Here is a 16136-nt window from a genome sequence, read left to right as displayed (position 1 = left end):
GTCTGAGAGAGTGTGTCTGAGAGAGAGTGTCTGAGAGAGAGAGAGTGTCTGAGAGAGAGAGAGAGAGAGAGAGTGTCTGAGAGAGTGTCTGAGAGAGAGAGAGTATCTGAGAGAGAGAGAGAGTGTCTGAGAGAGTGTCTGAGAGAGAGGGTGTCTGAGAGAGAGAGAGTCTGAGAGAGAGAGTCTGAGAGAGAGAGTGTCTGAGAGAGAGAGAGTGTCTGAGAGAGAGAGAGTGTCTGAGAGAGAGTGTCTGAGAGAGAGTGTCTGAGAGAGAGTGTCTGAGAGAGAGAGTGTCTGAGAGAGTCTGAGAGAGAGAGAGAGTGTCTGAGAGAGAGAGGGTGTCTGAGAGAGAGAGTGTGTGTCTGAGAGAGAGAGTGTGTCTTAGAGAGAGAGTGTGTGTCTGAGAGAGAGATTGTGTGTCTGAGAGAGAGAGTGTGTGTCTGAGAGAGTGTGTGTCTGAGAGAGAGTGTGTGTCTGAGAGATAGAGTGTGTGTCTGAGAGAGAGTGTGTGTCTGAGAGAGAGAGTGTGTGTGTGTCAGAGAGAGTATGTGCCAGAGAGAGTATGTGCCAGAGAGAGTGTGTGTCAGAGAGAGAGTGTGTCTGAGAGAGTGTGTCTGAGAGAGAGAGAGAGAGTGTGTCTGAGAGAGAGAGTGTGTCTGAGAGAGAGAGAGTGTGTCTGAGAGAGAGAGTGTGTCTGAGAGAGTGTGTCTGAGAGAGTGTGTCTGAGAGAGTGTGTCTGAGAGAGAGTGTGTCTGAGAGAGAGAGTGTGTCTGAGAGAGAGATAGTGTCTGAGAGAGAGAGAGTGTCTGAGAGAGAGAGAGAGAGAGTGTCTGAGAGAGAGAGAGAGAGAGAGTGTCTGAGAGAGAGTGTCTGAGAGAGAGTGTCTGAGAGAGAGAGAGAGTGTCTGAGAGAGTGTCTGAGAGAGAGAGTGTCTGAGGGAGAGAGAGTGTCTGAGGGTGTCTGAGGGAGAGAGTGTCTGAGGGAGGGAGTCAGAGGGAGGGAGTCAGAGGGAGGGAGTCAGAGGGAGGGAGTCAGAGGGAGGGAGTCAGAGAGAGGGAGAGAGTCAGAGAGAGGGAGAGAGTCAGAGAGAGGGAGAGAGTCTGAGAGGGAGGGAGAGAGTCTGAGAGGGAGGGAGAGAGTCTGAGAAGGAGGGAGAGAGTCTGAGAAGGAGGGAGAGAGTCTGAGAAGGAGGGAGAGAGTCTCAGAGGGAGGGAGAGAGTCAGAGAGGGAGGGAGAGAGTCAGAGGGAGTCAGAGAGAGAGTCAGAGAGAGGGAGAGTCCGAGAGAGGGAGAGGGAGTCAGAGAGGAGGGAGAGAGTCAGAGAGAGAGTCAGAGAGAGAGTCAGAGAGAGAGTCAGAGAGAGAGTCAGAGGGAGACAGAGTCAGAGAGAGGCAGAGAGAGAGGCAGAGAGAGGCAGAGAGAGAGTCAGAGAGAGGGAGAGAGAGAGTCAGAGAGAGGGAGAGAGAGAGTCAGAGAGAGAGGGAGGGAGAGAGTCAGAGAGAGAGAGGGAGGGAGAGAGGGAGAGAGAGGGAGAGAGAGGGAGAGAGTCAGAGAGAGGGAGGGAGAGAGTCAGAGAGAGGGAGGGAGAGAGTCAGAGAGAGGGAGGGAGAGAGTCAGAGAGAGAGTCAGAGAGACAGTCAGAGTCAGAGAGAGAGTCAGAGAGGGAGGGAGAGAGTCAGAGAGGGAGGGAGAGAGTCAGGGAGGGAGGGAGAGAGTCAGAGAGGGAGGGAGAGAGTCAGAGAGGGAGGGAGAGAGTCAGGGAGGGAGAGAGAGAGTCAGAGAGCGAGTCAGAGAGAGGAAGAGAGTCAGAGAGAGGGAGAGAGTCAGAGAGAGGGAGAGAGTCAGAGGGAGAGAGAGAGTCAGAGGGAGAGAGGGAGTCAGAGAGAGATGAGAGAGAGGGAGAGAGTCAGAGAGAGAGAGTGAGTCAGAGATGCCAAGTGTCAGGAAGAAAACATTAATTTTATCGTTGTTCTTTTTTTTTTTATACTGTACTTTTCGAAATAAACCTACGTTTCTATGAAAATTGAAGTTTTTGTTTTTTTGAGGCCCACCTAAACTTAAACCTTGTTTATTTGGCCCGTGTTAGCCTTTGAGTTTGACATGCTTGCTCTACATCATCCACACCTGAAGAGCTGTCTGCAAGTGATAACACACCAGAAGGGTTGCCTATAAATATATGATACTTCAGGTTGGCAAAAACAAGCTCAGTCCAAAGACATTACAGTTCAATTTCTTATACATTTAGGGGCATCAATGAACCTGCTGGACGCTATCAGCATTAAGTTAAGTGGCAAGGTGCTTTTAACAACAACTAATGTGAAGATATTTACTTATGGGAATACACAACCTCTGCCATTACAAAGATAATTTGAATCCATGGTGCAAATATGCAATGGCTTTTCTTCTTTGAGACCAAATATGCAAGAAATATGATCATATGTTTAAAGGCACTGGAAATAAAAAGACGATCACATGAGCCAGAGGTTCGGTGGCCTCTGGTGCGGCCAGACCTACAGTGCCCTAAAGTGTAATGCTTATCCGCAATTGGGGGTATTTAAGTTTAATTATAATTGTTTGCATATGACGTACACATGCTATACATATCTGGATGTAAGGTCGCACAGTTAAAAAGAAAGAAAGAGGGAGATGCAGGATACAGTTTATACCATAAATATACAAATCTATCCAGGTTGCTTTATCTTTACGAATCGTGATCGGCACAGAACAGATATACAGTATGACCCTGAATAGGCGGAAAAAGGAACCAAGAAATAGAGTGAGATAGATATGAAGAGACTGTAGTGTGGTTGTCTGCAAGTACAAGTATAATTGTTCTAAAGCAGTGGTCTCCAAACTTTTCAGTACGAGGGACACATCGTATATTCTACACATTTTCGCGGGCCAAAGGAAAAATCTTTTTATCATTTATCATAAATGAAAGAATAAGTTTTATTTGGATCTTTTGGGGGGTAATCAGCATGATATGATTCAGAACAAAAGAGAAATGTGACAATTGCAAAGAAAGGATGCTGTGCTTACACTGGGAAATTATATATAATGAGCAAAAATATATATATTTCAAGTTGCTGCGGGATGGATAAAATCTTGTGGGGGGCCTGATGTGGAGTTTTGGACTTTAGAACAGTTTGGAAACCCCTGTTCTAAAGTAAAGCATTAATATAGTTGATATTCTTTATGACATGGTGATTATTATTGGAACATGGATGCAACAATCATTATCAGCATACTGATTAAGGTCGCTTTGTAGAACAAACATTGTCATCTATAGGCCATACTTTTCTAATAATATTTGCAGGCATTTGATAAGTGTGGCTGGGATGATCTTTACTATGATCTGGCTGGCTGCCTTTTGGTACACACTGATTTTTCAATAATTTGTTTATAATTTTGGTGTGGAGAAATCCAAGTCTGTATACTTCATATTGTAGCATGTTCATTCTATATGTAGAGTACAGACTGCATGTCAGATCTGCTTTAAGTTGAACAGCACAAATATCAATTGCGCTAAATGAGCCGCAAAAGCAGTATAACGGAGTGAGCTCACATAAAGTATAAGGCAGGGGTGGCCAACTCCAGTCTTGAAGGACCACCAATGGGTCAGATTCTCAGGATATCCCTGCTTCAGCACAGGTGGCTCAAAAGCTGGGATATCCTGAAAACCTGACCTGCGGGTAGTCTTTGATGACTGGAGTTGGCCACACCTAGGTATAAGGCGTATTTCCTTATCATTTAACAAATAGCAGCGCTGCAATACAAATTCCATAAGGCAGTATACATTTCCCAGGAATAGTAACTGGGTGTGTGGTGTGAGAGAAACAAGCTGCACCGACCACTATTTCTCCTGTCTCCAAGTTACTGTGTTGTTATATATGGTTATGACTCATGTCATTTGTAACAGCTCCTAACTTATTATGTTACCAAGTTACTATACTTGTCACCTGTGCACTTCCGGTTGACTCACAAACAATTGATAATCCAAGGACATTGTAGCGTTTGACTTAACCCCTATGCTGCCAGAGGTAGATATGGGCGAATCCGCCCATATCCGTTTCACGGATTTTCTCACATTTCCCCCCCAAAATCAGTTTTGCGGTGTACAATCCGCAAACAGATTTGGTCGCTTTTAATCCGCGCGGATTCATCAAAAACCGCCATTGGATACAACCCGTGGACGGATTTGTAGAATCCATACCGCGGATTCAGCAATCCGTTGGCGAATTATTAAGAATCCTTTTGGATTCTACAAATCCGTCCACGGGTTGCGGAATTCACAGAGTGGATTAATATTTATTAATAATAATAAAAAAATCTGCAAAACGCGAATCGCCCTTTTTGACTTTATCTGCTGTAATCCGCGGACCAAATGAACCGGCCGATCAGCTGCAGATCCAAATTTGGCCCAAAAAATTCACCCATGAACGCAATTCTTGTATGGTTACAACATACAAGACGCAGCAGGTACAGTATGTTTAGTTACATAGGTTTGCCGTGTATAAAAAGCCTACAGCTAGAAACTCTGTTACTGGTGAAAAGTTTTCATCCAAGGATGACAGCTGAGAATATCCCTACAAGTGAATTATTTTTGTAAAGGAATTATTCGATTGAGGAATTTAATAAGCAATATTTTATTTTCATATTAAACAATAAAAAGTAAGATATTCTCATATCAGGGTAACAAAGAGCCTGTAATACGATAAGAGAAAACGTATGCATGAGTTTATATTCACATTTTTTCTCTCTCTGTGGGGATATTACATATTGTGTAACAACACGTGTATTCTTAAAGGTGCCTTCAATAGTTGGAACCAGCACTCAACAAAAAAAGAAAAACGGTAACACACAATATCCAATGTCATGTGGGTTTACTGGAAAAATGGCATCGGCAGGAGAATGGGATTATTTCACCCCACAGTCGGAGATATGTGTTTCGGGACGAAGTGTCCCTTCCTCGGGCTCTGTGAGTACATCTTTTTTTTTGAGCACTAGTTCCCACTATCTAAAGTAGTATTTAAGCTTGTGGATATCTTTGAGGGGGATATTAAGGATCTTCAGCACAATAGCTTTATGATTGTATTATTCTTTAATGTCAACCGGTTTTGGAAACCTGTGGTTCTATATGCTGCTTACTGAGCACTGTACTGTAACTTTGAAGCGCTAGTGAGTCCCATTGGGAGAAAAGCGCAATATGAAATAAAGTTATTATTATTAATAAATAAAACTAAAGTGATTTTTCTAAGAAATAAGAGGATTAGATATCTGTGAGAATGTTTAAAGAAAGCAGATGTAGTTTCCAGCGGGACTTTGATGCCATTGATGTCTAACAAGCCAAAAGGTTGCTTCAGCATGGTTTTTGTTCTCAATGTAAATTTGCTATGGGAAATAATATATACTGTATCAGGACAATAGGAACTACAGGAGTTACTATAGTACATTGACTCTTTTTTGAATTTTCAATCTAAACATGTAGTAAATCTGGGTTTAAATATATAGGGTGGAAAATAGATACTGTATGTTCAAACAACAAGTTTATGAGCCTACACAAATCATGCTATATAAAGAAAGAATTTTACATGCAGATGTTATTGCACCCATTACCTCAATGTGTTGCGTCAACGCTGGCACGTTATATAACAGTAGTTCTATTGTAAACACTGATTAACGAGATAACATGTGTTATTTAACAAGTTATTTTGTGTGTTAACGCGTGTTAACGGGGGTAATGATGTCTGCTACATCTGTACGCAATTTCTTCTCCTTGTGGGAAAAGCCCATTGGATACAAAACTTGTCACTAGCTTTGGAATGACAGTAGTTTCATGTGGTACGAGAGAAGGAAATAGACCGAGGAGATCATTACAAAGGGAAGTTTTTTGGATTGGACTGAGTCCAAAGGAATTGAATAAAGAAATGGACTACCAGGTCTTTCTGTAATGAAAAATGCTTCACTGGATTAAACTTATTCCATCCTACACTGTCTTTATACTGTCTATGTAGTATTTCGGGTTAATGATTTTTAACTGGTATCGGGGTGGTGTTTATATGGAAAGCATCTTGGAGTTCTTGAATCCTTACCTGAAATACAACATCCGATTATGGCTCTTATTCAGTATGCTGTGAAACCACTTCCATGTGCTGGACTACATTTTAGTCCCCCCATTCAAAAGTGAGAGCCTAAGAGAATATTCTATATATGTAGCTCAAAGCGCTGTTTGGGCCATTTGAAACCCCCAAAAATGTAACAATATTAATAGGTATTTTAAAATATATTTTTGTTTTTAACAATGTTTCCATGATAACCAAATGTTTTGAAGAATTGTTACAATGTGAACAGCTAAGATTGTAGTACCAGTAAGTATTTGAACAAATTTCATAGTACCCAAATAATATACAAAAACATTAATTATTTAAAATTGTAATTAAAAGTGATTGAAGGAAGCAGATTACACTGTTCAGTTGTTTAAAATATTGTTTTGCCTGCTACTGCACGTTTAAACCCCATAGAAGTTAGACTTTCTGTGAAGACTAATGCCGCGACTGAGGTTCTTGAGAATGAGGGTGTTGAACCTTGTACTTATGCATTGTTTGGGCTCATACACTACACAAGGACATCACATTTAGGTTGTGGTAATTTTGTAGGATGTTCATATGTTCTGCTTACCAAAGGTAATGTTTGTTGTGCATAAGTATTGCCTCGTACCACTCTCCGGTCAAACATAATGTTTCCAAAATTGTACGATTCTTCTATCCTGAGAGACACAAAACAAATAAAAAATAAATAACTGTCACTATCAACTATCAGCAAAAGCGTTCACTCTGCATCTAGTTTCCTGCGGAACAAGAACATAGAAACCACTGTTTGTCTCTTGCTTATAATAGGGATGGCTGATGTTGACCACAAGATGGAAGTTACCATAATGTTACGTAGAGGGTGATGATAGATGAAGAGCACTCCCATAGCGTCCTCTGTTTCTCTGTCAGATTTAATATGTCAGGTCTATTTTTTGGGGGGAATAGGTCACTTTTTTATGGATGAATAAGAAACGGTGATTATGAAATGATCAGGAAAAGGTCTGGGAGCAGATACATGCTTATTTTGTACCATATTTCTTTATTTAAATATGAATTATTTATTGTAGTTTAAATAAACATTCATTTGTCTATGCTTATGGTTCTGACATCTATTTCCATACAAGAAACCACTGTGACAGTATATATTTTTTCTTCTGTCACTGTAATGGCATCAAGTACATTTTACTGAGAGGTACTTTCTTATGCTGTATGTTCCAAAATCTACAGTATCTCCTCATATGTGCTGTATATGTATAAACAGTTACAGATATAGCAGGCGTTAATGCTCAGTGGACACAACACGTTAGTGGGAGCAGAATTAGCCATGTGTGAAAAAGGGGCAGGGAAAACACTTTATTGCCTCTAGGTCAGGGGTTGCTAACTCCAGTCCTCAAGGGCTACCAACAGGTCAGGTTTTAAAGGAGCCACAGATTGGCATCCTGTGCTGAAGCAGGGATTTCCTTAAAATCTGACCTGTTGGTGGCCCTGAAGGACTGGAGTTTGCCAACCCTAACCTAGGTGCAATAGCACCTGAATCATCTGTATATAGAAAATATGGGGCTCAAAGTTATTCATTGCAATTAGATTGCAAAAATACTGCAATACCATTTGGGGGGGGGGGGGGGGGTCAGTGCACTGTCAACGTAGTTATATTTGCTACATTGAAACTTGATAGTATTTCATTTGAATTGTATTTGACCAACTTGTAACACAGCCTATAACATACTCCCTCAGGTGGTGAGAGCACTGCAACTACAGCTAACAGTTTCAGAGGTAGCAAGAGAGAATGTCTCCGCCACCAGGGCAAGCTGCGGTCACATCACTGCGGCTTCCCCGCGTCGGGGGGATTAACGCTGTGGGGGTCCGATCCGGAAGCATGGACCCACCCCCCTGGTAGCGCGACCGCGCAAACACGGTCTCCAAAGACAAAGCTTTTCGCTTCTCTGGCTCTAGAGACAGTAAGTCTTGCTACATCTGTGCAAACAAATATTAAAGATCAGAGTGTCTGTAACTACTGTGCTTGTTTAAACAGGCTTTCAAGCTGCGACACAATCGCTACTATGTATTTAGACAATTTAGTACCAATATTGACAAAAATAGCTTCATTTTCATATTGCACCTCTATCCATCAATGTGTCAATCTCTCTGCTCCTTCTTTTGGATCCATGGGCGTCAGCTTGTGATTCAGGGAGTGTTAATAGTGAGGCGTTACATGACACACAGGTTACAATGAGATGTATCACATTGTAGGCCTCACTTTTTTTCTACCTTCAATCTAATGTACAGTACCTAAAGAAAGCACATTTCTGTCAGTCTGCACCAGAAGCACTGTTTGTCAAATTTAGAAGATTTGACGCAACTCTGCTCCACAAAATGATGCAATATGTGAAACACTTTCTGTGACCCAAAATTGGCTTGATACAAAGCTCCAATTTTTTTTTATTTTAATGGTAATAGTTATTTTTTACTTCAATCCTCGTAATGTCAATCTATGAAAGTACTTTGCTCCAATGTTGCTTCATTTCCCCGGCTTGCGGTTTGAGGGCGAAAACGTTTAATGCATTAACACAAGTAGAAGCCTCATGAAAACCAATGTTTGTTCTTAGGATTTAGTTCTCGTGTTGTTTATATATTTTCTATGTAAGTACAGTAATTCACAAGTGCCCGTCAGCCACTCTCTGTATCTCCTACACCCTTTTTGCTAACAGGTCATGTTATACATCGACAGAGAGCACTTTACAAATACTTTCCATTGAAATCAACAGTAGCTTACTCTATTGCCCCCTTAGTCTCAAAAACGACATCAAAGCTTACAATTAAAAACAGGTACTTAAATGTCTATTACATTTTACAAACTGCAGGACGGACACTTGACATTTAGTTTCCATACACAATATTTAGTGATTTTACTTGAATGGAATCTCTTGTAATAAACGTAAATCCAGAAAACGAAGAAGGAAGTGGGCACTTCGGATTTATATAAAATGTACTTTATTTTGTCATAATCTTACTACGACGGTTCGGCTGTGAATACAGCCTTTTTCAAGGACATGACTCAACTAAACATGCAAAAGAGGGGTCATTTTATAGGTAACCCTTGCCCCACATGCTATGATCAAACTCCATACCCCGTGGAGCAGCGTACGCCTGAAGATCGGCCTCCGAGTGAGGACGTCCGTAGATGTATAGCCATGCAACTTCACTATGGAGAGTCCCAGGCAACACTCACTCATGTCCGTGCTGACTCACATATCCCCTTTATACATACAAGTGCCAAACAATAAAACAATATGCCTTAAAAGCAATTGCAGACCAGTATATCATACATTACGAATGTAACTAGATTGAATTTGATGGACGTACGTCTTTTTTCAACCTCATCTACTATGTAACATGCTGGGAATCTGTCATAACAATTAAGTGCTTTCAAATGTTTTTAAACCACACTTTCTAAGGAAAAGACGATTAGAATAGGAATACTAATACTCATTATATTAAACAAGGATTGTCAGACAATATCTTAATTTTCATCATTCTTGACTTGTGTTTCAAGCCCCCACCCCCCAATTTATTAGATTGTAATTCCTTGGGAAAAGGAAAAAAAAATATATTTTTTACCATCTTTTAACAATTGATATTGTACGTGACGAAGTAGTTACCCCCGAAGCGTTGTGTGTTTTCTATTTTTTCTGCTTAAATAAATGCATTTACTTTTTGGAATACTTGTATCGGCAAAACTTTACGTTGAGTGCGGAGGAGATTATTGATTTTTTCAATGAGACGCTGAGCAGCGGGTCACAGCTTTTCTCCTGGCCGGCACCATTGGATCTGTACTAAGAAGGATACCCCCAGATTGATCGGGTGAGCACATACTTTACTGCAATACTTGGATTTGTGATTAATAATTGATATATCTTATATCTATTTCAGTATTTTTGTCTGTGTAACTCATTACGCACGCCCATACTGTAGGACCTAGAGCAACCAAACTTGGAAGGATTACTTTATGTATTGAAATAAGACGAACTGTCATGATTTGGATCCTCGAACACAACAAAGGGGGTGCGTTCTATAAGTTATTCCCATTTCTCACAGCACGTCAGCTACTGGTTGTTGTACCTGGTAGGCTATATATCTGGCATTTCACATCATACTGGTGGCATCATAATGACAGTCAGATAGCTATAAAGTTTATACAGAAAGCAGACGAAGAAAGAAAGAGGACGTCAGTTGAGAAAGTAAGAATGCTGGAGAAGGAGAGAGAGGCAGAAAAAAATCGGAGACATCATAAGGTTTTAAAGGAAAATTATGGCAGGGAGAGAGATGGGGGGGAGGGGAGAAATGGAGGCGGGTGGGGTGAGAGGAGAAGACGAGGGATGACGTTGGTTTCTTAGAATTTCCGAGCAACGCTTGGTACTTTCACCTAGTATAAATATTAAGAAAGATATCAAATAGTGTAATTTAATAATAACACGTGAGTGTATTTTGTTCAAAATGTTGTTAAAAAAACACAGATATTCCTGTTATGCAGCAACAATTGTAAGATGAACCTCTTGTTTTGTTTGAACAAAAATACTAGGTAGACTATTTGATATCTCTCCATTTAAATTATTAAAATATGGTACATTTTTTTTAATCCTTTCCAACAAGACAAGAATGATGAAAAATAAGACATTGTCTGACAATCCTTGTTTAATATAATGAATATTAGTATTCCTGTTCTATTCTTCTTTTCCTTAGAAAGTGTGGTTTAAAAACATTTGATAGCACTTGATTGTTATTACACTTTCCCAGCATGTTATATTCGTAATGATATACTGGTCTGCAATTGTTTTGAAGGTGTATTGTTTTACTGTTTGGCACTTGTATGTATACAGGGGAAATGTGAGTTAGCATGGACATGAATGTGTTGCCATGGACTCTCCACAGTAAAGTTGCATGGCTATATGCCTACGGAGGTCTGCTGATATCCTCACGCATAGACCGATCTTCAGGCGAACGCTACTCTACGGGGTATTGAGTTTGATCACAGTAACACCTGCGGGGGAGTGTTACTTCTAACATGACCCCTCTCTGGCATGTGTGATATACTGCAATTGTTTTAATGCACATGGTTTTACCGTTTGGCACTTGTATGTATAAGGGGAATATGCAGTGGTGAAAGTAGGCCGGCACACAGTACCAGTAAAACAATAAGGGCCGGTACAGTGCACTGGAGGAATTCTCTTGGATTTTTCCCCCCAAATTCGAACAACTTTCACTTTGACACATAACAGTCCGAAACAAAAGAAAACGAACCTGCCTCTCTGCCTGCATGTCCCCAGCAGAAGCCGGCTCCGGTCACTGACGTAGGATGAACTAATATGGGCATATCTCTATTAGGGCATCCACATCACTGACGTAGTCGGCTTCTGCTGGGGAGACACGGACGTAGAGAGCAGGGAGAGAGGGAGAGGCAGGTTAGTTTTCTTTAGTTTAGATGAGAAGATTAATGCTGCAGGGGTCCACTTCAGAAGCAAGGACCCCCGCAGCGTTAATCTTTACTGTTTTGGGGGCTACGGTCATCGGACCACGCTGGGACCGCAAATGATCGTGTATCAGTAAGAATAAAAATCTACTGTCATGACTGGGAATAGGGACTCTCTGTAGTAAAGAGGTCGGCTGATGTCACCACTCGGAGACTGATCTTCAGGTGGACACCGCTCCATGGTGAATTGAGCTTGATCAGAGTAACACATGGGGAGTGAGTGTTGCCTATAAAATTACCACATTTGTATGTTTAGTTGTCATGTCCTTGAAAAAGTGGGTATTCACAGCCGAAACATCCCAATAAGATTATGACAGAATAAAAGCAATTTTATATGAATTCGCAGTGCCCACTTCCTTCTTCATCTGGATATTTTATTACACAGTAACCCTTTGAGTGCCCCAAACCATAATCACTACAACATGCTGTCTGGCACTCCTATTTAAATCACGTCCGGCGTTCCCATCGAGCGCAGGATGCAAATCTGCCCAGTAGGGAAGTAAACAGAGGACTCCTGGAAAATGGCTACCAGGGTCCTGTGACCACATTGTGGTGGCACTCCGGTCCCGCGACCCCTCGGACACTCAAAGGGTTAAGGACAGCTGTTGGTCTGCCTTGGGAAAACGGGAGCACCGGTAACTGTATATATAAAAAGAACCTCCTATTTACAAAGATTGTTAAGCGAGTGCTCCAACACCTCTTTTATGTATGTCTTGGAAAATCTGCATTCATCTGAATTCTTGTTACAGTATATGGAAAAACTCGGTTCAGCACAGTTTGACCATGATTTTCCAATGCTCCAGGAAATAAAATGATAGCCAGATAAGTGAGGGTAGCATTGCTATGACAGGTGCAATTCCCCTCACCGATTGGCTGCTTCCAGCCAGCACCCACCTTTTCCCTGGTAAAGTGGTCAGATATGGAGTAATCTGAATGAATATTTTAAAGATTTGTTGCTAAGCGGCACTTCAGCTTTAGTGCATTATATATATAAAAAAGCAAATGAAGGAATAAGATGTTTAATTTATCCTTAAAAGTCAAATTTCTAGTACTGTACCTGTAGATTATAAAGAAGCAGAGGGCATTAATTGTGCGTCCCAGGAGAACATCACTGCGTACTGTATATAGCAGGGCTCTTCAACTGGCAGCGCGGGCCAAATCTTGCCCACAAAGGGCCCTGCCGTGACTCCTTGGACATTCTGTCCATGGTCATTTTATGCCAGTTACTTAAGCATCTAAGTGCAGTAATTCACACTGAAATCCACTTGTAATTTAATGCAATGTAAATAAATATATATGTATGGAATTGATGCTTGTAAAATGTTTAAATAAAGTCCCTTTTAGTGCATAAAATTAAATGACAATAGGCGTGTGGCCCTTTCTGTTCCTAAATCTTTTCTGATGCCGTCCCCCTAGAAACTAGTTGAAGATACCTGGCATATAGGGTGTAAATAGTGTTTATGTTGGTGCAGCATAGAGATGTGGCACTCACATAGGTAGCTGGATTTCTCTGTATTTCCTGCGGGTTTGCACGACCCTGGGCCTGCTGGAGAAGCTGTAGGTGCTGCTCCCCACCTCCTTCTGGCTGGGTAGTACAGAGGTCATGGCTGCCCTGTCGTTTGGCGCACTCCCGGGGACTGTGATTAGGATATGTTGTTCAGCAGGAGAGAGGTGCTTCTAGGAGGGAGAGTTGCATTATGAAGTGGCTGTGCGGTCTCAGCTTGTCAGCGTAGGTGAGGGATTGAGATGTTAGGGTGAATAGTAGTTGTCAAGAGGTAAGGTGGGAGGGGAGCAGTATTAGATTTAGGGTCACAAAGTATCTGCAGTATCAGATCTGTCAGTTTTCTTGCTGTCACAGGCTTCCTCAGTCTCATATATGGGTGTCACAGAGTCTCTCCCCTTAATTTCACCTACTGTATGGGTGTCACAGAGTCTCTCTCCCCCCTCAATCTCACCTATGGGTTTCACAGAGTCTCCCTCCCCCCTCTATTTCACCATTGTCAGTCTCTCTCTCTTCCCTCAAGTGTTTTACATGTGGTTGTCACAGAGCCCTTCTGTCCCCTCAGTCTCACATGTGGGTGTCACAGAGCCCTTCTGTCCCCTCAGTCTCACATGTGGGTGCCACAGAGCCCTTCTGTACCCTCAGTCTCACATGTGGGTGTCACAGAGCCCTTCTGTCCCCTCAGTCTCACATGTGGGTGTCACAGAGCCCTTCTGTCCCCTCAGTCTCACATGTGGGTGTCACAGAGCCCTTCTGTCCCCTCAATCTCATATGTGGGTGTCACAGAGCCCTTCTGTCCCCTCAGTCTCACATGTGGGTGTCACAGAGCCCTTCTGTCCCCTCAGTCTCACATGTGGGTGTCACAGAGCCCTTCTGTCCCCTCAATCTCACATGTGGGTGTCACAGCACCCTTCTGTCCCCTCAGTCTCATATGTGGGTGCCACAGAGCCCTTCTGTCCCCTCAGTCTCACATGTGGGTGCCACAGAGCCCTTCTGTACCCTCAGTCTCACATGTGGGTGTCACAGAGCCCTTCTGTCCCCTCAGTCTCACATGTGGGTGTCACAGAGCCCTTCTGTCCCCTCAATCTCATATGTGGGTGTCACAGCACCCTTCTGTCCCCTCAGTCTCATATGTGGGTGCCACAGAGCCCTTCTGTCCCCTCAGTCTCATATGTGGGTGCCACAGAGCTCTTCTGTCCCCTCAGTCTCACATGTGGGTGTCACAGGGTACCTCAGTCTCATATGTGGGTGTCACAGAATACCTCAGTCTCAGATCTCTGCTGCTGGAAGTTTGTGTCACAATAGATTCCCTCAGCCAGAAGCACAACAAAGCCAGCACTCTGTGTGTGAGCTGTTGCCTGGTCACAGAGCTCTTCCTTAGCAACCAGACTGTAAACAATTGGCAGAGGCTTTTTTTTTTTCTCACCAAGCTTTATTGCACTGCTGGAGCGCTGATGCATACTGTGTGTAAATGAAGTGGGGGTTTGTTAATTCCACCTACAGACCTGTGTCCTTGGCTGATTGCCTGTGTGACTTGATATGAAATCGATCTCACTGATTTTTATCAATGTCCTTCTAAATTTCTCGTGGATCTCACTGAAAGTACCATTTTGATTCCAGAAACAGCTAATGTAACTGATTTTGGTTGACATTTCTGAATTTACTTAGATAATAATGTAACCCTCCCTGTCTGGCTCCCGGCTGCCAATGAGGGGGAGCGCCCTATGGGCAAGTGTCCTGGGCTTGTTGCTTTACATATGTAGTCTCCTTCTAAAACTAGGCTCGTTTTAGCATGCAGGCTAAGGGGTGGGGTATGTGTGGCTACAGGGTATGTGTGATGCTTTACCTGTGGCTCACAGGAAGCCTGAGCCTCTGCTGCTGGGAGCCTGGGGTGTACCTGAGTTGACCCACCCTAGAGAGAGAGTGTGCTGGGGCAAACTGTGCTAAATGCCCAACGCAACAGAGATTCCTATGCTGCAGGGAGCAGTTCTACAGCCAGGTTTAAGTAGGGACCTGGGACTGAGCCTACTCCTATCCAGGGTTAAGTTGGGTCCTGGGAGGAACTGCAGGCAAAGGGGGAACTACTGCATGAAAGAGATACTGAAAGCCTGTCCTGTCTATGCGGTTTGGTATGCTGATAATAAAGCAAGCATCCTGTTAAAAGTTCCTGGCGCCCTTTCTACTTATTCTACTATTCACTACAGCCTTGGCCTGGATCCACTGGAGAAGCCCTGAGACCAAAGGTAAATGACTGAGCGAAACTACGCTGAAGCAGGTAGAAATCCTGTTTGCAGTGCAAGCAAGAGACTGATAATGTGTACACCCTACCTTCTGCAGCCGGGTGGGGTAGGGGTGTTACACATATGTAGCTCCCTTTTCCACCTGTGTCAGGGCGACTACGTGTGCTGCTATACCTGTGTGGCAAACAGGAGGCCTGATCCTCCACCACTGGGGAGCCTGTGGTGTATTATATCTACTAAACAGCGCCTCCACCTGAGAAGGATCCTCACATAGTAGGATAACCCCTCCCAAGACAATATGCCCAGTAATACACACACAGAGTATGGGAAACAGTATTTACTGGGAGGTAATAAAGAATGATATCAATAGGAACAGCAATAGACATATGTATACCAACCCGCGGAATATCCCCCAAGTACTTGGGTGCAGGGGCACCAGTGTCCAGACCCCAATGGCCTTTCCCATAGGGTGACCAGTCGTCCCGGTTTTGCCGGGACAGTCCCGTTTTTTTTCGGTCCTGTCCCGTTTTTTTCAGTCCTGCCCTGGTTTTTCTCATTTGCCCCGTTTTTTAGTTGTGTTTGCGGTGCGCGGCGGCGGTAGCAGAGACAGTGAGGAGGAGGACGCGAGGATGCGGCAGCCCGGCCGGTGAGTACTTTCAGATGCCAGGGGGTTGGGTTTCTTACTTGAATATGTCGGACCGCTGGGGATTGGTGGAGGATGCATGGGGCGGGGCTTTGGCTCTTCCCTGCTTTCCCCCCCACCTGGCCCCCCTTCCTCCC

At 43.1% G+C, this 16136-nt stretch overlaps 1 protein-coding gene across 3 annotated transcripts in view; it reads right to left on the bottom strand.

Moving 5' to 3' along the window:
* RSPH3 (radial spoke head 3) overlaps nt 1-14588 on the bottom strand; it is a 38885-nt gene extending 24297 nt beyond the window's left edge. For 2 of the 3 annotated variants that reach the window (XM_075597759.1, XM_075597760.1), the window contains exons 1-3: nt 14379-14588; nt 13108-13292; nt 6678-6765 (exon numbers count right to left, since the gene is read on the bottom strand). In XM_075597759.1, the coding sequence (XP_075453874.1) occupies nt 6678-6765; nt 13108-13292; nt 14379-14576 (471 nt within the window). In that variant the 5' untranslated portion in view covers nt 14577-14588. Of the gene's footprint in view, nt 1-6677; nt 6766-13107; nt 13293-14347 lie in introns of all 3 variants that reach the window. The other variant, XM_075597761.1, reaches the window with a different exon arrangement.
* Nucleotides 14589-16136: the final 1548 nt, after the last annotated feature.

Source organism: Ascaphus truei, chromosome 4 (genome assembly GCF_040206685.1).
Source record: "Ascaphus truei isolate aAscTru1 chromosome 4, aAscTru1.hap1, whole genome shotgun sequence".
NCBI lineage: Eukaryota > Metazoa > Chordata > Amphibia > Anura > Ascaphidae > Ascaphus > Ascaphus truei.
This window is presented reverse-complemented; position numbering and strand designations above follow the sequence as displayed.